General features: G+C 41.0%; 1 protein-coding gene across 2 annotated transcripts in view; it reads right to left on the reverse strand.

Moving 5' to 3' along the window:
* Nucleotides 1-24,519, reverse strand: part of cpne5b (copine Vb) — a 113,316-nt gene that overhangs the window by 51,343 nt on the left and 37,454 nt on the right. The window contains exons 4-7 of one of the 2 annotated variants that reach the window (XM_078283498.1): nucleotides 23,031-23,134; nucleotides 21,730-21,769; nucleotides 20,799-20,813; nucleotides 19,863-19,939 (exon numbers count right to left, since the gene is read on the reverse strand). In XM_078283498.1, the coding sequence (XP_078139624.1) occupies nucleotides 19,863-19,939; nucleotides 20,799-20,813; nucleotides 21,730-21,769; nucleotides 23,031-23,134 (236 nt within the window). The remainder of the gene's footprint in view (nucleotides 1-19,862; nucleotides 19,940-20,798; nucleotides 20,814-21,729; nucleotides 21,770-23,030; nucleotides 23,135-24,519) is intronic. The other variant, XM_078283499.1, reaches the window with a different exon arrangement.

Genomic DNA, 24,519 nt, shown 5'->3' on the forward strand with positions numbered 1-24,519 from the left:
CAGTCCCAGAAGAACAACAGTCAATTTTATTTCCAAATATCTTTACCAGTCTGTCTCCCCCAGGCCTGCTGGTGACCGCAGTGTGTGAGGTAGGAACAGCAAGGGGCAAAATCATACTCAGTGACTCAGTATAGGGCTTGAGATTAACTTTTTGGCTCACTATTCAATGTGGGAAATGGATCTCAGAGTGACCAGGCACTCAGAATTTTCACTAGCCAATACATTTTTTTCTTAAAATACGATCAAAGGATTGCAGAGAATATAAGTAACTAAATGCATTTAATCATCTTTATTAGTAATAATAATTACAGAGTATGACAATGCATTTTATTTGTATCAATGTATTTCTTGTGTTACATCACTCAACAATTTTATAATCTCCAAGCGTGTGATTAATAGAGTAAAAATACAGCAACACAGGAAAAGAAAGTAGGGTTGGGAATTAATTATCAATATTGATTCCTTGATGATCATTCCTTTCCTATATATTATCTGCTACCAATCGCAAAATAGAACAAATAAAAATATGTTAACTGTTCTTACCATACTGTTTTATTATGTGTTACTCACAATACTCTTTACTCCAAAATGACTCCAGTCTCCAAGACTGTACTCACATCACACAAATGAACACAAATCACACAACTGTGCAGTGTGTGAGTGTGTGAGTGTGAGGTTGTGATGTGATGTTGTGAGCTAGAGAGGAGGGAGCAGCATGTGTTCAGTTTGACTCTTGGTAGTTGTGGGCGAGATGGACAAAATATCATATGACAATATTTTCAGATATTATCAGAATTCACAATATGCATCATAATACTTGTCATGTTGCTTTTCTGAGGCTAGTTTGCCAGTTACTGAAAAGTAAAACCCAGTAGGCTACAGCACTCTATTTGCAGCCTTTAAAGAAAGTATGCCAACAAGAAAAATATTATAGAAGTTAAGAGAAGCAAAAGAATAACTTAACCCCAGGATTGATCAAAATAGGTTTTCAGACCTATTTTAATGAATTATAGTTTCCAAAGGTAAACAAGCACTGCACAGTTTCCAGTCATGAATGAAATGACTGACATTGTTTGCTAATAGCATGGTTACTATGACTGTTCATTAGTAGCATGTGTGTATGTTGGCTTGTTAGCTTGTGCTTGTATCATTCTGTCTGACAAAGTGGTTGGTAGTAGCATAGTTGCTCCAGTTTGTTAGTACCACTATATTGATTCTTTAGGAAGATGGTATGTTGGCTTGTTAGCTTTTGTTTGTCTGTAGCATGCAAGCTGATATATTGTTTGCAGGTAGCTGGTTGCTCTGGATGTTAGTAGAATGGATGCCGGTGTATTGATTATTTAGAACGTTGTTGGCTTGCTGATACAGTTTGGTTCTAATCTGCTGAGCGGGCTGCGTCAAGCCAGTTGTTGTTGTTGTTGTCGAAATCAATGTTGAGTTTAGGGTAGTGGAAGTGACTTTAGCTGTGTTTGGTATTTAGAGCGGGTGTTGAGGGGGTTCTGGGATGCCAGAAATCAATGTTGAGTCTTCTTCATGGATCTAATTCAACGAAACATCTGTGATGGGACTTGATAACCCCACTGATAGACCTGCACTCACACACACTCAACTCTTTAACATTTAGATTAGGGGGCTGGTGAATGATGCTGCCTGTCTGATCGTCCTGTAGATTTATAACAGCTTAGCCTGATGTCCACTATAGTCACCATTTGTGAGTTAAACATTCTTTTGACATCTGAATTGGGCTTCTGTATGAATGCTCACCTTGGATTATGACACAAAGGATTGCAACAATAAATCCTGTGTATTGGTAAATGCATAAACAGAAACTACTGGCATATGGCTTAGAATACGAACTTCCACTAAACACAGTTCAAACTTTGAGTTTTGGGTGATATCGCCCATTAATTCTCAGCCTTTGCTATCAGAGAGGTTCCTGGAGCAAGCTATACTCCTGAGGCGCTCACCCCTCTCTGGCGAATACATTTCCATAGCGCTCAGCGCCCCTGAACCATCCGTTTCACTTCACATACTGTAGAACAGGCATCTAGCCCCTCAACCACTGAATGCCCTGGGCAGTGCAGCCGTCACTTTTCATCAAGGCATGCCTGTCATGTCAACAGCAGGAGCTGGAGGGGGTGGTGGAAAATGTCTTTCTTTCTTTCTTTCTTCCTTTGTTTCTTTCTCAACCTCTATCGTCAACCAGTTGGAATTGCAACAACATTGATAGAACTTGTCTCCTCCTACACAAGTCTCTGGCATTTTTTTAACAATGACGGAAAAATCGGAAGGCCGTCCGTCATTTTGACAGATTACACTGAGGGCGATCTACCCTAACGTTAAGTAATTCACACGCAACACTGTCAATAACCACATGTAGACCACCTGTAGTAGACCCCCCTGTCCAGTTGGTGGCGAGTGTGCATATTAATTAGCTATTGTTTACTGAAGAAGGAGCGCATGCTGTGGGATTTCCTCCCGGTGAAGCGAGTGCTTGCAGGATCGGGAAATCCGATGTTCAGAGAGTCTTGCCGACTTCTGATCACTTCCCTGGGAGAAATGTTGCCCGACTTCAAAACTCTGGCTGAAGTGGCGCTGGTAATTCTAGTCTCCAGTGTGGCAGCAGAGCGCGGGTTCAGCCTTCAGAACAAAATTAAAACGATCATGACAAGCCGTCTGTCCGAGGCAAAGACGCAAAACCTAATGACAATCGCCTCTGCAGCAATCTCTCTTGATGCGTTTGATTACGCTCAAGCGAGCACCCAGTTTAAGTCCATGCGGACCAGGAGGAAGGTTTGAGTTCAGGCTAGGCTACAGCAGGTCAATTGAGTTCAATTTAATTTCTTGTAAATGGTTTGTTCATATTTTAATTGTAATTGTCTAATTCTGTAAAATTGCATCGTTCATATTTGCCTGTTTAGGACGGTCGATGTCTCCGTTTGTTCATCTTTTCTCTCTTACTAGTGCAGTGCCCGTTCGCGCCGCTGCTGCACAGAGCGCTGTTCACTTGTTTATTCAAAGTTTATTAATATTGAATGTGTTGCGTGTCCAAATTGCACCAAATCCGACACTGCACGTCCTTGGGTCCCCAGCAATACACCCGCCAAGTGTGAAGTAGATCGGAAGAACGGTTCTCGAGATATGCAAAGGACAGACAGACAGACAGACAGAGATTCCTTGCTTTATAGTAGCCTATGATAAATGCATAATATTAAATGTTATTGATCTCGATTGTTTTTGAAAATTAAATGCTATTAAATAGGCTATGTCTCATTGTCATTAAAAAAATGAAAATGAAAATGACGGGTAATAATAGATTATGACGGAATTTTTACGACCCTGTCCGTCAAAATGACGGACAACGAGAAAGTCTAACGCAACCACTGGTTGAATAAATGTGGGAGCATTGGAAGCAGTGTGCAGCATTCTCCTTTTTTAATCCATTTTGTTACGGGACAGTAAAAATCGTACTTACTGCACCTTTAAGATTTCACATGGTCATGGTTTCACACCTCTTCTTATTGGGTAGAACACTCTCGCTCTCTTCTTTGTCATTGTATAGCCTGGCAGACCATGCATGACCTGAATAGTATCAGTCAGTGGAACCAGTAATTTCCATAATGAGAGGGGTCCTCAAAGAGCTGTTGTGCTGTAGGCTGCCATTGTTTTGGTGCATGCATGCACATAAAGCGATAACCAGAGATGACTTCACTCCAGTCAACAAATACGGATCTGTGACGGGCATGGAGAAATGCAGAAATGTGACCTGCTCTGTCATTTTCAGTAGCACTAAGTGTGCAACTGTAAAAAGAGAGCACTTTTACATAGTTTCCCATCCTGGTGGTTCTGTACTGGAGTCTGGTGTGTTTCTGAGAAACACCAGTCCTGTGTTGGGTGGTGTTTAGATGTTCACATTAACCTGTGACATCTTCTTTTACAGATCTAAGAATATTTGCAGTTAACCGATTCATACAGGTATATATAGGTCCAATGCAAGGACATGAGATGAAACTTTGGGGAATTTAACACTTGGTACGGGCCACTGGCTATCGAGATTTAAAAAGCACTGTAAATGTGAAGCACACATTCCTCTGCACCTTTTCCTAAATATTTGATCTTGAAAAGCCACAATATCTTGAAACAGTCTGTCATTTGGTTTCTATTTCTGTAAGCACATTTGTCTATGTTTACTGCAATTTTATTTTAAGCTAAATTGTGGGCTGTTGAGATAACTGTGAAATGCACAACAGCCTGAGCTGTTGAAAAGCCAGAGTGGGAGTGGAGGCTGCAAATGTGGCCTCAAGCCATGCCTCAATCCTCCAATGTAGTGTTGCCGTACTTACAGAGCATGTGTTGGAGATGCCTTTGTGTGTGTGTGGTCAGAGAGAGAGAAAGAGGGAGAAAAACAAGACAATTTCAAATTGCCACAAGCAGCATTTGTGAGAGACAAGCCTAAGGGGAGACTCATATTAGGATCTAGGTTTCAAAAATGACACACTGGAAAGATGTAATATCCAAAACCTGGCAGTATTTACACTAAATATACACTTAAGAAAAGCATGAAATTAATTTTTACTGATGTGATGCTTCTGCTCTTACATTTGGCAGGTACAATGTATGGCTGAACTCCCTGCCATTTGTTTGGGCATGGCACTATTCAAGCAAAGGTATTTTAGAGTATATACGTAGGCCATTTCATTGTCATGACACCAGTCACTGATTCAACCTTTTACCCCTCTTGTTTCTCTGAGTTTGATCCTCTCTTCTCTGCCCTCTCACTTGTTTCAGACCTAATTTTAACCTAGGACTTGAGCTCAAGATCCACTTACACCAGCTGCATTAATAGATTCTACTGGCTTTCTTCCCAGTGTAGCACAATTGATTTATGCTTTCTTAGAGGGCACATTGCAGGCTAGATGCAAGCTTCGGTTCAGACCCGCAGTAGAAGCTATGAATTTCTGAGATTTCTTGGCCTGTTTTAACCTTTACCCAGGGAAGGTTTTCTGAGCAGGCACGCTCCTTTTCAGCAATGCTCCGCTTCATAATTCATACAGATACATGGGCACATACTCACACCTGCGAGCTGCCCATTTCAATCACAGTCTAAGCCACAGAGCAGCTCTCTGGGCAGGTGGGGGTCAAGTGCCTTGCTCAAGAGCACCGCAATGGTAGTTGTTGAGGGAGGGGAGGGTGATGCTCACTCACCTGATCTGCACAGACTTTTCCAGCTGGTGTGAGAATTGAACCATTTGATTCTGGCTACCTGTCTGCCTGCCAGGTGCATCTCTCTGTCTGTTTGTGTCTGTATTTCTTTATCTTTCTCTCTCTTTCCATTTTCAATTTCTCATCTTGGCCCTCTCCATTCTTCCCTCACCTGTCACAAAGCCACACATCTCTTTCTGTTGGTATGGCTACCAGCTATTTCTAACCCAGGCTTGAAGTGCTCCCCGCTCCACTGTGACTCGTCATTACCTATCTAGGATATGCAGATGCACATGAACACAGGAACAAAAAAAAAAAACGCTGAAGCAACTCCAGTTGGCGTCTTCTCTGGCTGACATTTTTCTGTGATAAGGCTCCTGTGTATTTTTAGCTCCTCTGAAAAAACGTGACATTTTGTCTCTTGTTTATGAGAGTTGAGTTTTCGACTTTGTGAAGCCTAGATTTTATGTTGTTGCCTGGCTTTGTGGTTGAGTATTTCCGATAATAGTCCAGTTAGCTAGTATGGCTTTATACTAGTCACAAGCTACCATAGCCTTGAGACTAGTGTTACCATAGCGACTGGGACAAGTTTAAGGAAAGTGTTAATGGAGATTTGTACTAATTTTCACATGTCTTCTCTAGGAGTTGTGCCTGCATGTGCGTGTGAGTGTATGTGTGTGTGTGTGTGTGTGTGTGTGTGTGTGTGTGTTTGTGTGTGCGTGTGTGTGCACGTGTGCATTATGCATGTGCTTTAAGTGTCTGTCATATATAACAACTTAGCAAGCGGACATCATAGACACAGCAAGGTAGAAAAGATGAAAAATACAAGGAGTGCAAGGATGGCCAATGTGAGCGCCTCAGGATTCAGACAAGGATCGACCCCCAAATGGTCTTAAAATACAGACAGACAGACAGATACACACAAACACACACACACCGCCATCTGTTTTCCTCCTCCTCTGGCACTCTGGCACGGTGTGCTAATGGAGATCTGGTACAGTGGCTTGATAAAGCTGTCATATTGCCTCTCTCTTTCCAGCAGAGCGCGATAAATCAAGTCTTTCCAATGGCATCACTTTCACAAAGAGACTTCTGTGTGCTCACACACGCACACGCACACAATACATGAGGTCAGTGTGCCTCGGCTCAGGCCGTGGGAGAGGCTATTCATAGCTTCTTAACACAGTCTCTTCACCTATCACTTTGTTTCTTTCTCTCATGTATCTATCTCTCTCTCTCTCTCTCTCTCTCTTTCTCTCTTTCACACTCACACACATACACATACACACACGTTTGTCTTCCTTTATTTTTAACTGCTTTGTTCATGTAATGCTTTTGAAGCTTTTTTGTTTGTTTTCCTATTGTTTTTGAATAATGGATTTAAGTGTATTAATTTCATAGAGCTCTGCTTTGTTCACAGAGCGCATCACAAAACAGGTCGCTCTCAGTTCTCTTGATGAACACACACACACACACACACACACACACACACACACATATCTCTCTCTCTCCCTCTCTCTCTCCGATTAGACTTTTGGTGCTTCCAGTGGATCCAGTAGCAGTGCTCTTATCAGTTAGTGCTCTCTCTCCAAGGAAGCCTTCATTGGTGGTCCGTGTCGCTGCCGCAGGAGTAATGTCTGTTCTGGAAATAACTGCACTGTGGAAGTGGGTCTTCTTCAAGACAAAGATCATACAGTAAATATGAGGTATAAGACTCCTTTCCTTGGGGGTTTTGGTGGTCAGAGAAGAGTAATGGCCAAGAGCGTAATTACTACTAGAGGGTCTCCTTTTCCACATGAGTACCTAACCTCTTCCTCTCCTCCCTCTCTATCTGTCTGCTCTCCCCCTCTCCTTCTCCTTAAGGTCTTGGGTGATGGGTAGCCAGTGGTTTTTACTGAGGCTGCAGCTGGCTCTCTCTCTCCTGGGAGGTGTACATTGAATAAGGCTAGTTTGTTACCCTAGCCCTTTCCACACAGGGGAAAATCAGCTTGCTCTTGTAAAAAGGTTCCAGACCTGCATTTTTGGGCCCAGCAATATGCCTCCTACTGACCTAGTCACAAAGTCAGACAGAAGGCAACTTTTGTGGGAAGTTGCTAGTTCTCACAACTAACTCCCAACCTCCCAACAGTTTTTCCAAAGATTAAGGATGGTTGTCATATTTTGATTTCCTTAATAAACATCACTTTTAAACTTATAGGCACGGTCAATGAAATGTTGCTGCAAGCTAACTTTCTAAATAAACGTGTTCAAATTTCAGTAGGCAAGGCTCCAACTTGACAACTAATGATATCTGTGTGTAAATATATGTGTAGTGTTTTTCACACACACACAACACACAAAGCGAGCAGTGAAATGACACTAGAAAGGCCAGACTCTCGAACTTGAATCTCATTTGAATTTCTAAACTATGATGGAAAAAAAATGTGTCAATAAAAGACGGAAAACCACAAATAGGAAATGACCAGTAAAATTAGCAAGTTTAACTATGGGTAACCTGTATCTCTAACCTGTATGTATTTTCTGAGTCAATTTTTTAGAATTATAAAAACGGCAGGTATTTATCGGAGAGATCAGATATTTTGATGGCATGTGGGATTGTGGAACAGCTTGAAAGAAAAATGCTGAGAATACCTGCAATAGACCGAAAGGACTTACGTGCCTTTGCTGAAAAATGATAGTATTATGCTAGGAATGAGGACCCATTTCAAGAGCCAGTAAAAAGAGGTTCTCCAAATTCAACAGCTTCAGAAACTTAGATGTATGCAAAGTTACTGCCATGTTAGCTACATCTATCTCTGGGAGACATCCAACTACAAAAGAGAGAAAGAGAGAGAAGGGAAATAAAAGAGAGGGGGGTGGGAGAAAGCTATGAGAATTGAAAACATCCAAGCTGTTGAAAGCATTTAACTTTATTGTGATTGCCTTGCCGTGGGTGTAATAGGCCACATGCATACCACTGAGCTCAGAGTGAGTACGCTCACCGCTCAGTAACAGCCACACACTGGATCTGTGTGGAGAAGATGAGATTTCCCACTGCCTACTTGAAGTGCCATCAAATTTGAAGCATATATTATATTCATGTTACACTAAATGAAATGATGAGGGATTTAGGCAGACTTTGGACTAAAGTCATACTTGGAAACCAATACTAGGGATGAGTGTGAATAGAGAGTGTGTAGTGTATAGTGTATAGTGCTTTTCATAGACTCAAAACTTCTGGATTCAAGTTTAAATGCTTTCAATGCAAGAGCAAAAGTTAGTTGTTCTCTAGTCTCTGAGAGTGAGACAATAGACTATCAAGACAAGTAACAAATATAATATTCACATATTACTATCACATCCCAAAAACTGTCAGCTACACTGCTCTGCAGGAGTATCAAACATACACACTGTGTGAATAAAATTGGATACTGACCCCAAAGATATTATGGTATGGATGTAAACATCCCCAGCCGTCGCTTCATGCAGGAGTGCCTGGGGCCAACCGTTAGAGACAGGCAGACTGCAGTGTCTGGCTTGGTTTGTCATCATACCCAGTTGGGTATTCTGCCTCTGCACACATGCCTCTATTCACATTCACAAATCATTTCCTTCCATTTCGCTACACTGCTCTAGTAATCTACATTGACATTCGGGGAATATAGAAACCGTAAAAGGCCAAGCTCACTCAAACACACCTCTTCCCCCCTCTTCGCCCCCTCCCACCATCTTCCTTGTCTCTAGTCTGTGCTTTTCATCTTCACTCCTCTCTCCTCTCCCTCTCCTCTCCTCTCATCTTGTTCCTTTGCCTCTGTTCTCCTTTACTTCCTCTAGTCCTCCGCCATCTTCATTTCATCTCCCTCTCTTCCATGAGTGGTACTCGACATCTGCACCCTTGCTGCAGAATGCACGTCTCAAATATGCCATTTACTGAATATTCCATTTACAAACACAATACTCACACTCTGCATTAACTGAAGGGTTACAAACTCCATTGTCTGGACCGGCAGTGATACATAGTCCATGATAAAACAAAGGGGAATACTACAGTGCACGGACAACACAATCTTGTTTAACTGTAAAGTAAGAAAACTGACAGTGTGCCATGACACACTGTAGTAGCTGACTGTGGGTGGCAGCCTGAAGGTGAGGGAAGGAAGCATTGTGATCTGAATCCCTGAAACAACTGTGGAAATCTGGGTGGGTGAAGTGAATGATTACAGCTCTCCCCTGCCTCTTTGTCTATCTCCTATGTGCCCTTGAGTAAGCCACTTAACCCCCATCTGCTGCAGTGAAGCTGCTCAGTGACCGTCGGTTGAAAATTGTTGTGTTTATGGTCAGACCTCAGGATGCACGTTAACTGTGTGGGTGCAGGCAGGGCATTGCAGAAAAAGAGTGGGTGTGTTCAGTCAAACCACCCTCGATAAATAAAGGCATTAAACATGCACTATACAAACATCATATGGGAAGTCAAATGGGTCATATTTTATCTCTCTACCTTTGGCCATAGCAGTAAAAACTGGTATAAAAATATTGCCATATTAACTTCTCATGTAAATTTTGTGCCAGCACACGGTTCCTTTTTGTGTCTAACATTTGCATATTATTTCCAAAGTAACACATATGCAAATATGATCTACATGATCCTACCCAATCCCCAATCCTACCCACTACCAAAATGAACCTTGCACCAAATGAAATGCACCACACAGGGCGGTGTTTTAAGGGACCAAACAGCAACATTGACAGCATGAATGCAGTAAAGGAAGAAAGATGAAATATGACCCAATGGGCTTTCCATAAGATATTATGTACTGTGACAGCAGACTTTCAAAGTCTTTTTGTTCAGTTTTAAGTGGAGTGACATTTAGTGAGTAGAAAACAAAATTTCATAAAGTGAATGAGAAGCTCATTCTACATTCCTACACAGACTCTGGGCTTAGCTGCTTAGAGAATTAAGACTATCCATGTTTTTGTACAATTTGCTCTAGACATTTAAACTTACCTGTGTAAAAATGACTTAGCAGCTAACCTAAGCTAAACAAATGTAGATATCAGATTTTCTGTGAATTATGAATAAAATAACATTTTCAAAAGGAAAAAGCATGGCTGCCTTAAGTGATAGCATTGTAAAAGGATTAACTAATATAAATAATAACAAAAAAAAATCTTAATACATAGAAGCTAGTCCAATACTGCTACTTGTCGTTTGTTCTCAAGGAATGAGCAAGAATTTACATTAAGTAGGGAAATTAGCTGGCGATAGGGTTAACCATTTGCATTCAGGCCGTGTCTCTCCACCATATCTGCAGACCTGCAAATGTCTGGCCAATTTGCTATACTCTGCAATGAAGGGTTTTTCATTGCAAGCACAGCATAAACTAAAGGATCCTCTGCACAATTAATTTCTCACTTGTGTAAACATATTGTTTGCTACCACACTAGAGCAGTACACAGGAGCGGCACACAAAATTACCTAGTTGGATAATTCCAAGTCGTGTTCCTTATGGTAACATAATTTGCCACATTTTTCTCCTCTCAGTGAGGTGCTGCTTATTGTGACTGCAAGAGAATGGTTGTGTTGCTCTCGCTCTCTCTCTCTCTCATGCACACACACACACACACACACACACACCGACCAACCTTTCACAAACAACCCATCAAAGTAATTATGTCTCATAAGGGGAAAAGAAAGAGTTGTTCTATTTAGGGCTGCCCCCTAATAGTCGACCAAACGTTAGTCGATGAGAAGAGTCTTAGTCGACCAAGTTTTCATTGGTCAGTTAGTCGCAGGAAAAAAAACCAAAAAAAAAAAAACCCCTCAAACCATTCGGGAGCTGCGCCTTGTCGTTAAAAAGTTATTAGATTAGGGTTGCCAACTTTGGGTACCTGGCTGGAGTGAGATTTTCATGCCATCAAACTACAAAGCAAGGAATCTCTGTCTGTCTGTCTGTCTGTCTGTCTGTATGTATGTGTGTGTATGTGTCTGTGTATGTGTGTGTGTGTGTGTGTGTGTGTGTGTGTGTGAGTGTCCTTCGCATATCTCGACAACCATTCGTCCGATCTACTTCACACTTGGCAGGTGTATTGCTGGGGACCCAAGGACGTGCAGTGTCGGATTTGGTGCGACACGTTCAATATTAATAAACTTTGAATAAACAAGCGAACAGCGCTCAGTGCAGCAGCGGGGCTCAAAGCAAGCGACTGATAGCCTACGCCTATTGTGTGGTTTTTTTGGGTGAACCAGAGTGTATTTCACCGGTGTTTCTGACCGCGAGTACTTGGGTGTGTTTTTTCAAAAAATATACATTTAAATAATTAAATTAATATCATAAACGTGCGACGACTAGTCGACTAATGGCTTGAACTAACGACTACTAGTCGACTAGGAAAATCTTTGGTCGGGGGCAGCCCTAGTTCTATTAGACCCTCTACCGGGGAAGAGTGACGATTCAAAGAAGATCTTGACTGTTTAACCAACCAGAAATACCAGGTCCAGTATAACCAGCATGCTTGTTTCTTTAGTAGCACAATAGTATAGAATACAGATTATATCCTATAGAAACCTATTTTGAAACCTATTTATTGAATCATGCAATATCCTTTAACATCCACTTATTCCCAAAATAAGAAAGATGCAAAATGTAAACAATTCACTCATATGGGTGCAGTTAACTTAGGCCCTGTACTGTACTGGTTTAAATTATTTCCCTATGTAAATACAAATGACAAGAGAATTTTATTCTCTTTAATAAAACATGCATTCGGGGCCCGTGGCAAGAGAGCACTGTAAAATCTGAAGCAGTCAAAAAAGAACAGAGAGCGTTTGATGTTGAGATGAAACAAATTGTGTCTTGTGTGGCTGTAGCACTCTCTCTTTTTCTCTTTCTCTCTCTCTCTCTGTCTCATTCACACACACACACACACACACACACACACATTTAATTTCCTTGTCCCTTTTTTTTTATAAATTGGTTTCATTGTAATTTTATTTATTAAATCTGCATCATATCAGTGGTAGACAACACTGACTGGCCAATATTTTTAATAAAGGGCCAATATTAGCATGATGTCATATTTCAGTCTAACCCTACTCTTCAACAGCTTCAATTGTCTTGTGAATTCTACACTAGAGCTACCGTCATCTTTAAAAGTAAAGACAGTCAAATAAACATAAAAATAAATTGTTCCAGATTCACGCAAGTCAGATTGAGAAGTGTTTTTTCAAACTAACAACTACTCTGAATTAATGTTAATTATGGACCCCATACGTCAATTATTGAGTGGAATAAGGATGTAGCTGATGTTGCCAAGGAAACGCGTTCCTTACTGCAATCTTTCTGAGTGCCTCTCTTTCTGAGAACTTAATATTCGCATTACTTTGAACTGATCGAAGAAAACAATAAGAACATGATTGTTAACTGTGAGCTGTGCATTGGGGAATTGAAAGTACTTGCCAATGTGTTGTGAGCGCATATGCTGTTTATTTTGATAAACATAATCAATTAAGGCTTCCTCTGTGATCTTATAAGTTTACCGTATATCATGGTACCCAAATAAATGAAAGCTACCTTGCCTTTCAGAGGTTGATGTTTAGATAACAATAGACTGTGTACTCTTTGAATGGTTTCTGTACAATAAGAGTTGAATAAGATATTTTAGAGGGATGTTTTAAGTGGGTAACTTGTACTCTAATGAGTTACTTGTAATAAAGACTAACTTAAAGTAACTAGTTACAATTTATAGCAAGTAATGAAGTAAAGTAACTAATTAGCTTCCAAAGTAACTTTCCCCAACACTGGCCAGAATACATTTCCAACTTCTATTCTTTATCCGAATTGATTTGGAGCCGATGGCAACATAATGATATCTGAGCTGCAGAGTGTCTCATTGATCCAAGGCATGTCATCTAGTTTGGCTGACTTTATCAAAGGCAACATCATTTCTTATTTATAGCTTTATGGCAGGAGAGAGATTACTGTATCTGGATCAAATCAAATGCACATCTCAGAGCGTGCCTGTACATACACAGAAATCCACACAATCCTGCATGCACATGGACACACATGCATATCCACATTCTGGTATGTATGCAAAAGCAATTTGACATTACAATGGTTAAACTTTGAGGTGTGTGTATGTGTGTGCATACTTGTGTGTGTATGGATGCATGTTCTTCCTTGTGTGCTTGAGTGGCCTTGAAGGGAATCAGTAAAGAATACAGAGCAGCAAACAAAGACTGCCAAGAGGCTTTGAGGCCACACAATCTGATACATCCATTGCCAGTCAATGTTAATTACTTCTCTGTGCCTTACAATACAATTCAGCCTTCTCAAGACTATTACACCAGAATGCATTAACCAACAAGCGGCTCCAAAATCAATCAACATGGAAGGCTCTGCTGACTAGTGAATATTGTCTATTCTATTCTGCTCACATACTTTCTGGCAACACATGTCTCATACCTGCCAGTGCTACTGTGTGACCATCACACTAACAATTATAAGTTACTTTGAATGTCTTCATACTCTGTTTTTGTCCCTGTCTGTCTCTTACACACACACACACACACACACACACACACAACAACCACTGAGTGGTCATGGTTCTCACTTTCTCTCCCTCTCTCTTTCCCCCTCTCTCTTAACCTTCCGCTGCCTTTATCCATAATGAACAAGCTCAGATACAGGCCCACAACGTGTATCTTCAGTTCAATTCAATTCAATTCAATTCAATGCAATTCAATTCAGTTGCTCAGCTAGGCAACACAGTTATCAGTTAAATCACCTTATTCTACTAACGTTACTTAAATACCACAAGATAATATCGTAACCCACTGGTAAAGTTTCTAGGCCACTACAAACAATGTAGATTTTTGTAAATTAACAGCAGAGAGTGGGACTCAGTGTGGGAGTCAGTGTAGGATTTAGCCTATAGGCGACAGGCCACAGTGCTTCCTACAGGCTGACAATTAACCTGTGGCAGTGGTTGTTTAAGATTAATTACTTGTAAGAGCAGTGTGTCTAGTGGAATCCAACTAGTGATCAGGGTCAATATGCAATTAAGTCTCTGCACTGCACTCATGTTTTTTTTTTTTATATACATATATATTTTATTTTAAAGCTTTTCTTTTTACAATGGGAAGAACAGAAACAACCAATGAGCAAAACAGATACTCAATCACACACACAGAGCGAAAGACAATAGTTCCAACAAGGCCAAACAAAAACAGCAAAAAAATTAAAAAAATTAAAAATTAAAAGAGGTTTCAGATAAGGGTCATGACAGATGAGCTAGGATCGATTGTTCATCCTCCCCTAGACTCATTCAGCTAGTCAAGGAACGGATCCCAGATGATTGAAAATTTCTTAAGAGTTAGTTGTCAGGAACCTGAGTCTTTCCATTTGCATGAGTGAAAACATTTCAGCCATCCATCTTTGAAAAGAGGGCGATGTGATTTCCAATCCATCAAAATAAGTCTTTTGGCCGCTTTTGGTCATCCCAAGCATTAAGGACTGTCGCATGGCTTTAGGAAAGCATAGAGTAGACTGAGAGCAGCCAAAGATGGCAAGTCCAGCTTCTGGTTGAATAGTGCTTTTATAAGCTTTTGAGTACAAATCAAAAGTTTTTGTCCAGAATTCAGTGAGTGATGAGCAGAACCAGAAGGTGTGAGACAGTGTGCCCTCTGTTGCTCGACATCTGTCATCTGTCATGTGTGTGTGTGATTTTGTACAACCTAGATTTGGAATGATGAAGACGGTGGACCACTTTGAACTGAATCAACTGGTGTCTGCTGCTAATGGAGCACGAGTGTATACTAGCCAGACTCTCATCCCATACAACTTCAGGTAACTCTGTGCCCAGTTCACCATTCCAAGCCTCTTTCATTTTTACTGCTGAGGCCACAATACAACCACCAAACACAGATACAAACATAGAGACAAGATGTCTGGAGTCAGGAGGGTTCCCCAAAACATGAAGAAAGTGATGTTGCCCTGGAAAGCTTTCAAAATTTCAGATCTTAGATCGGACATAGTGCCTGGACACTGCACTCATGTTAACTTTCTGAGTGTTGAGCAGTGTTATAAATCTCAGATTAAAGAGTATCAAGTTATTTTTTACAAATACCGTTACTATCATCACATGTGAGTTTGGAGCAAATTGTGGAATTTTAAGTTTCACAACGGGAGACTGTTGGATTGAGTACAAAGCTGCTGGTCTGTGCATCGCCAAATGACAATCATGAAGTGATGTGCACATCAGGCACATTAGAAATCGATTTAGATCAATTTCTATACACTGACTAACTTTTTATTTTGTGCCGGGCATGCTGATATATGATGGTATTGTATGTATGGAAACACTGCATCTCGCAGCCAAAGACGCCCTCTAGAGGCCGTCTCACGAAGTGTGATCACTGACTGACTGCCTCCCTGCCTGACCTGAATATGTCTCTTGATGCCCAATGGCTGCTTCCTAATTACACAAGCACTAATTTCATGAAGATTAAAGCCAGTACAATTAGCTGGAAAAAAGAGGTACCAGGACAAAGAGGCAGGACTAAAATACACACTTGTGCATTCATGTGCCATTTACACAAGGTTTAGAATTTAATCAAGTCATTAATTAATACAATGTGTGTGTATCTGAGACGGTGTGTGTGTGTGTGTGTGTGTGTGTGTGTGTGTCTGTATGTGTGTGCTTGCGTGCACATACAGTATGTGCATAGTGAGGGAGACCGATAGAGATCCTAAATTTTAATTTTATTATTCAATTATTCAATCAAAGAAGTCGTCATGTTTGCTCAAGCTGCAAAACTTATGTGAATATATACACAGTAATATAATACTATTTATACTGAATAGTCAGGCAAAGAAATAAAGTTTTCTATACAGTACAGTATAGTATAGTAGGCTATAGTATAGTATAGTATAGTATAGTATAGTATAGTATAGTATAGTATAGTATAGTGCAGTAAGAGGGGGACAGAGAGAGACAGACAGTCAAACGGAGACAGACATGCAGCTTGTAGACACATAACAGAGAAAGACAGAGAGGGGCAGGACATGAGACAGTAAACAGACCAGAACAAGGGGGCATCGTCAGAGGCTCAGGGTGGCTCATAACAGCATGCCCAACAGAATGGCATAAGTCACTCCTGAGACAAGGATATATTGCATTGTTGTGTCTGTTTGTATGTGTGTGTGTGTGAGAGAGAGAGAGAGAGAGACACAGAGAGAGAGAGAGAGAGAGAGAAAAGGCAAAAACAAACAGGTAGAGAGAGAACGAGACGACAGGTCGAGTGAGATAGAGACGTGAAAAATGAAAAATCTGATCTAAAAAGCCTCTCCCGTTGGCTGAGAAAAGCACACACCAATCTCTTGACATTTCCAAACAATGGATTATGAATGACTCTTCATTAACACAGAAACATGAAAACAAACCCCTCTGTTTGGCATATAGACCAGTGCAATGCATCACTTTTTGTGTATGTGTGTGTATTTGTGTGTGTGCATTTGTGCGTGTGTGTGTGTGTGTGTGTGTACAGTATGCGCATGTGTTGCTGTGCTTTTGTTTCCGCTCACTGCTTATCTACGCCTGCACTGGTTTGTGTGTGTGTGTGTGTGTGTGTGTGTGTGTGTGTGTGTGTGTGTGTGTGTTCAGGTGTGCCTCTGTGTGTGTCTCCCTGCTCCTTTATCCCAATAGCACTCCCCCTCAGAAGATTAAACACAAGCGCCGCACAACCACTCCAATATAACTTAGGAAGTTGCTGATCAACATTTCCATTGAAGTTCACACGAGCCTCAGGGTTTCACACATCTCCACTAGGCTTATCTGCACTTCAAGGCCCTGAGCAAAACCACTTCGGGGGTAAACATCCGATGGCCTTTGATTACAAGGAACGGGATGTACATATGCACCAACATCACACCCTCGGTCACACCAGTCACAACCCTGCCTACACATCCTGGCCAACACACCCTGCCACAGTGTCAGTCAGCTGAGCCACACAGTGTGTTCATTCTCTCCAAGCTGGGGTCTGTCTCACATAGTCAGGGTCTCTTTGCAATAGCTGGCTCCACAAAACCTAACGATGTCAGTCCCGACTAACAGGTCGCTCGGTCAACCCAGGATCCAGCTATGAGCGCATTCACATAAAGGAGGCGGGGTTTGTAACAAATCCAGTCACATCCAGAGCAGTATTTCAGATAATATGAAGCTATTCATCTCCGTGAAGAAATTAGGTTGTTGTGGCGGCAAAAGTAATATGGTTGAGCAGGGAAAATGAAATAGAATGTAAGCACACATATAGGATATAAAAAAATGTGCAATAAAAATAGCAGAAAAAATAAAATGATAAAACAATAATAAATACTAGGCTACAAACAATTGTGGGGTTATGTTAACATTTTTAATAATAATTTCAATACATTAAGTAGACTATAGAAGTGGGAAGTATTTATGTTCTTCTCTCAAGAAGTACAAATTATTATAATGAATAAATAAGAGCAATACAAAAACATTATAACAGTGAAAAGTAACACTGTTGTTGCTGCCAAGACTAGAGAGGATTGCTGGAGGAAAGTTGCAGATAGTGTAATGCGTAAGTAAACAGGCTTATAAGTGTCCTGCTTTCAAGACACAGTGGCCATACTTTTCACTGATATAATATTTTGTCATCACCCTGAGGCTGTGAAAAGATTTTGGGGGATATTGGTGCAATCTATTACATCAATCACTCTCACAAATCCTATGAAAGAATTTCAGCGCACTTAATATGCAACAGTAAATTTAATTAATTATTGGTAACTATAGTCAAATAATGTACTGCTAGTGGGCAAATGCCCTGCATGTATTATATCTCTGATCTAATAATTCATCAGGTAAAGAAAAAAAGGCTCCTTCCTTCTTATTATCTGTGCACCAAAGTCCACAGGATCTTAGGAGTGGTGACGCCATTTTTCCAGAGAGTTAATTGGCTTTTTATACTTTTGGATCCGATTGCCTGAACATAAGCTGCTCCGTGGCTGTACAGCCCAAGTTACCATGGTGATGTGCTGCACCTAGAAGTGAGCCACCGTCATGAGGCCGAAAAGCCCAGGGTTAAGCCCAAAGTTAGCCCGCTAACCCACTGATCTTGCTTCATGAAACAGACCCCAGGTCTTTGTAAACTTGCCAAAAGTGTCTGATAGCAGCAGCCTTTCATCTTTTCCTCTTTCCTCTTTCCTCTACCATCTCATCTCATCAGTCCTGAGAAAAAGACATAACACACAACCAAGTAGCATCTTCTTGAACTGTGTACTAATGTCAATGGTAAACTGGCAAATCATACACACTTGTAGAAATAATCATTTTACAGATTCACATGATTCCTATGTACAGCTCAACGAGTAAGTAAAGATTACTTACAAACTAGAAAATGTAACCTTTCTCTCCAAAATCAACTTGGATACTGTCACTGTTATTTTTTCTTCCGATTCATTCTACATGGAGCAGTAGGCTACACTAGTGTTGTACAGCAGCAGGACAAACCTGTTCTGTTCCTGACTATGGATGAGAGTGGTGAATGTTCACTAATACCTAATAACAGGGCATGGGAATAACACGTTTGATACTTTTCAAAGCTGAAATTGTTATTATGCAACATTTTTATTAGTACGTCACCTCAATTACACAAGGTGTTACAGTGATGATGATGGATATATAAAGACAGATTACACGGTACCCCATTAACACTATGGGCTCTATTTTCGTGACGGCATGTGGCGGATGGTGGGGCTTTGTGCCGGCAAAATGCCATTTTCTTCGGGCACACACAGGTTTTTTTTCTCACCTGCGCCCGTTTGATATTTTGGTGAGTTGCCGTGAACTATGACTGCCTCTGACTTTGTACTTTGCGCCGTGTGCCATTGATTCATGACAATAGAGCCCTACATGTTTCTCTCAGCCAGTGCGGGAGCACAAGCTGAGGAGACAAGCAGTAATTTGGGTAATTTTGCTCCGCACTTCGCCCTTTTCTTTAATGACAATAATTATCCGTAAAAAACATCTGTAGGATGTGCTCTGTCTCTCCTCCGTTGGTCTCTTTCTTTGTCCGATCAATGTGTCTGTCTTTCCCTCTGTTGTCTCCTTCCAAATCACCCACACACCTCTCCTCCTCCTCCTCTCCTTCTCTCCTCCTCCTCATGCACTTTCATGCACTTTCACTGCATCACTTACTTAACCAGGCTAGCCCCTCGAGAAATCCGCACCTACTTTGGTCCATTTAATTTTGGGAAGCAACTGACTCATTCCAAATGAAGCCAAGCTTTCAATCCAGCCCTGTCTACCTCTGGTCTCTCCTGCTAGCTAATGTAAACCAGCTTGGAAATGGGTGAATGAAAAATAGCCATGTACTTGATCACAAATCACACCTTCATTGTACCACCCCAAGCTCACCGGCACACATTCCTGTTACATTCAGTTAACTTCAGTGCAGTTGATGTGTGTTGTACCTGAAAGATAATTACTGATGCATACCATGGAATGGACTTGGTGATTGAGAATGACTCTGATTCTGTATGCAGGTCCAAAGCATGTTTTCTAGGTCTTCCCTTCTTAACACTCTACCCCCTTTCCACAATCATAGTTTGAGTCAGAGGTTTTTCACCAATGAGGAAATGGTTGAAACTCTCACTCACCCTAACGGTTTCTCCAGTCGACTGGCTGGTGACCCAACAATCTCCCCAAGAGTGCAGAACATCTGACCCAAAAAGTCCTGGAAGGAAGGAAGGAAGGAAGGAAGGAAGGAAGGAAGGAAAGAAAGAAGGAAAGAAAGAAAGAAAGAAAGAAAGAAAGAAAGAAAGAAAGAAAGGAAGGAAGGAAGGAAGGGAAGCCAGGTTGGCGTAGGTAGAACAACAAATGAGTGTTAGGGTGCAGGTGTACACAACAGAAGCCATGGGTTCATGAGTTTAAGTTGTGGAGGGTGACAGACAACAGGGAGAAGGTGAAGTCAAGGAAACAAGGGGTTTCAAAGGATCAAACATGTCACAACAGTAAGGCGATTTTCCAACAGCAGGGGGTGGGGGATTAATGTAGGAAAGTTTTCAGAGACAGAGAGACATGGTTTCTGCTACAATCATCTCTTTCACCAGACTCATTCTCTCACTATAACCCAGCACTGATCCGCTAAATTTGACTCTCAACTTTTAAATGGAAGAGCCAGAAAAGACGAAGAGTCCCGCCCTGTTTTTGGTTTCATCAAAGTTCTGTCTAATCACATAATATGCATGCAAACCAATGAGTCCCTAACTTTGACCTAAGTAGTGTGTTTAATTTCAGGGAGATCCCTGGTCTGCCATGTCCACTGATTCCACTCACTCCTGCTCTAAATAATAGCCAAACCTTGTTCCTGGAAATAAAGAGTGGAAGATCTCACTTTCTTCATCGTGTCTCTACAGTAGTCCTTGGTTAAGGGCTATTCAAATAAACTTGATTTGATTGCTACAGTACTGAGCCCTCTCAGTTATTTCATTTTGATCAGTAACAACAGATCCTTCTTCAGTGAAGGATCATTAATCTGGGGAGAGAGACAGCAGCCATACAGTGTCAGAAGTGAGAGAGATGCTGGGACCTACGTTGAGTTCGGCGGGCTTCCGGAAAGGTTGGGCAGGCAGCAGCAACAACAACAACAACAACAGAATACATCATATACCAGGAGCACAACACTATACAATACCTAGCACTCCTAGCACTGTTCAAATGAGGACGTGAAAGAGACAACATGCTGTGCCAGAGCTGTAAGCAAACTAAAAATATGCCGACACTGGGTGAAATTAGAGCTAGTGATGGAAAAATGCAAACCCTTGTTATCCAAATACATCAAATAATCTTTAAAACTGATTATTCTGAGAACAAATGTTCCTGCCAATGCTTTTTGTCACCATAGTTTCCAACATTATTAAACCCAACCATTGCTTATCTTTTTCTAATGAAAAGAAATGGCCTTGTCGTACTCCAATATATTGATTTTTTTATGGAAACTAATGGTTAAAAGCATTGCACAATCGAAGCTCTTCTACATGATTGTACAGCATTGCACAATGCATATTACTACACTACTACTGCTAATACTACAGCTAATGAAACAAATAAAATACAACTCTTTCTTAGACATATTGCAAATTGTATGTTCATGGCAGAACTACAGCATGTATAATCCTGTAAAAGCATGAGAAACCACACTGTATAATCAGACAAAACTATAAACATTCTTATCATTTTGTATTTGGATGCTGCTAAGAATCAGGCAATACAAAAGGTTTGTTTTTTTCCATCATGGAAATAGCATGCAGCAGGCACCATCCAATCAAAGATAAGAAAAAAAAATCATCCTCACCATTAAACCACTGATAAAGAGAGTTTGACCAATCTCAGATCAATTTAAACACTACATTCCAACAAGCAATATTCAGTGGCAAACCATTTCAGCCATTCATTGAGTTTTTGCTCAAGGGACTGGCCTCTGTTTATCTGTGGCTCAAGGTCAGAATAGGTACGTGCACTCACATGTTTGGAGAGGTCTGGGCTTTTGGAGTCAACATCATACCTGAAAGGAAACAAAATAAGAGTAGCACAGCCAGACTTACTGCAAAAACTATAGACGACTCTCTTATCTAGCTGGGGACATTTTAATTGATATGCCCTTAAAGGAAAGCTCTATACCAACAATACTGATCTGTCATCACTCTGAGCAGAAGGGATATATTCTCAGCATAGCACACTTCCATCCCATATCTGTTCTTTCACATCTTAGTGTCTATGGGGTAGAGTAATAGGGGAAGGTTTCGACAAGATCTTTTCTCCTCTTCCATAATAATGAGTAGTGGTCCTGATCTGATTAATCTGATCTGATTTATGTGAATGTAAAGCGATGAAAGAGGGGGAAATGGAGTATATGGGGTGTACTAAGATTAAACATCTGATATAACGATAGATCTTGTTAGCCCAGAGATTAATCAGGCTCAGCTAAGGTCTCCACATGGAAAAATCAGTTGATAAGCTGTGCAAACTACATTTGTGTTTCTCTCTGTTAACTGAAAAGGAAGATCAAATGATACAGTTGCCAAGCCTATTATTATTACTATTATTAGACAATTTATTTTATATTCTGTGTTGGCGTAGCTGCATAGGATATAATCGTCATATAAAAAACAGAATGTGCTGATGTCTACTGAGAAGTTTCAAAGAGGCCTGGAAGCTCAAAGGACTGAGGAGATGACTGTTTATGTGATTTCACATGGAGATGAATCGCATCCATGAAAGAGCTGAAGAATGAAGTACAGTAAATGCCCAGATATCATTCAGTGTGTGTGTGTGTGTGTGTGTGTGTGTGTGTGTGTGTGTGTGTGTGTGTGTGTGTGTCAGGGTCCAGTCCATAAGGCTGGAAGTTAACCCTATCAGCTCATCAACCTCACAGCCAACATGGGAGTATGATAATCTTGACATAAATGTTAAAAAATGACCACTCATATCAAACAGAAAATAAAATGGTAAAGACAGCATGAGTGAGAGAGACAGCAAGACAGAGAGAAAGAGACAGACACAAAAACAGAGAGAAAGACTGCCTTGAACAAAAGCTTGGTGAATTCCATGAATGGTTATAATTATGAATGATATGAAAATTGTTAGTGTGTCACAAAACTTTTTCTTCAGAGTAGGCCAACTGTAACGTCGGGACTCTTGATCAGCGCAGAACAGAGGAAGAGGCAGAGTAAAAGACAGCGAAGGAGGAGAGAGGGTTAGAGGAGTAGGCAGAGCGTTAGCATGATCGGGGCCACAGGGACACGACTTCAAAGGGAATCACTCACAAGTCAAAGCGAAGGTTCTGCTTCTCTTCGAAAAAGTAGTCCAAGATGTACTTTCGAACAAAGTCAGGGTTTAGTGTGTTGTCTATCACCTCCGTTCTGCCAAACTAAGAAAGGAGGAAGACAGATAGAGATTGAGAGAGACAGAAGGATAGGAAAGGGATAGAAGGAGAGCAAAATACCAAAAAATTAATAAAAGAATACAGTTAGTAGTGGTGACACTGAATAATTGGGTTAAGATTCTGGTAGACTGTTTGGTGCAGTTTATTCTTGGGGGTATGTTCAGAAGCTAAGTGCTTTTTCAGTACATTGTGCCAGAAAATTTCTTCATTCACTGCAAAGCTATACATTTCTACGCAACTTGCACTTGTTTAATGTTGTTCTAACGACAAAGTGTTGGCAGACCCCACCGTTAGACTGAAGAATTGTTCCACAACGTTAACGCTGTTGTCGTTCTTGAAAAATTAAGTTCCACATTTGATTGATTGACGTAGGTTTCCATATTTTGTGTGCAAATGTTAGGGCAGATATTCATTCTTGGAAATTGTGAATGTACAATTGATATACTTAGCTTACACATAGCTTTCACTTGCTTTTCCTTATTTCTCTCTCTCTTTCCCTCTCTCTCTCAGGCTCACACTTGCACATGCAGACACACAAACATTCACACTCAACACATATACACATTTACAGATTACACTGGCCTGATTAGCAAAGGTGCTATGAGACACTGGTGCTGTGCAGAAGAAGCCAGGGGTGTGTTTCCTGGCTCCTTGATCCTGACTCCTCTCCCACGTTAATTACAGAACCAGGATCACCCACTCATCAACCCCATAGAGAGAAAGGGAGAGGGAGTGAGAGAAATGCAGAGAGAGAGAGAGACAGAGAGCTTGAGAAAGACGAGGGGGGGAGGGTGTGGAGGGAAGAAGAGAGAGGAAGAGAAATGGCTGAAGAAGCAGGAAGAGCAGGGGAAGAAAATAGGGAAGAAAAGGAGTAGGGGGTAGGAAAGCAGAGGGGGGGAAAGTGGGAGTGAGAAAAGAGTGGGAAGGGAGAGGAGAAGAAAGGTGATGATTAAGGCCTCCTAATTACTGGGATTCTCACTCCCAAAGTACCAAATCCAGAGAAAATGCCAGTGAAAGGCTGGCACTGACCCAACAGCACTGCTCACATACACACAGTTATTCATAAAGCTGAAAGGCGGTCCCACGGATGAAATACATAATAAATCCTTAAATACCTCCTAAAATAACTCCCTTTGATAAAAGCACTCATTCTAAGGACTCCGCATACCCTTAATTTTACATAAAAATGGAGTGTAAAAAGTTAATGCTGGGGGGCCTAGCAGTGTGACTAAGCTATACCATAGAAAACGCCCTTGGGCCACTGCATTTTTTCACACAGCTATTTGTGTTGATGTATGAATAATTCAGTTACAGGAAAACATAGCTAGCTTTTCCAAAAAACATGAATAAAATACAATCCAGTGGCACTG

The sequence above is a fragment of the Centroberyx gerrardi genome, chromosome 5 (genome assembly GCF_048128805.1).
Source record: "Centroberyx gerrardi isolate f3 chromosome 5, fCenGer3.hap1.cur.20231027, whole genome shotgun sequence".
Lineage (NCBI taxonomy): Eukaryota > Metazoa > Chordata > Actinopteri > Beryciformes > Berycidae > Centroberyx > Centroberyx gerrardi.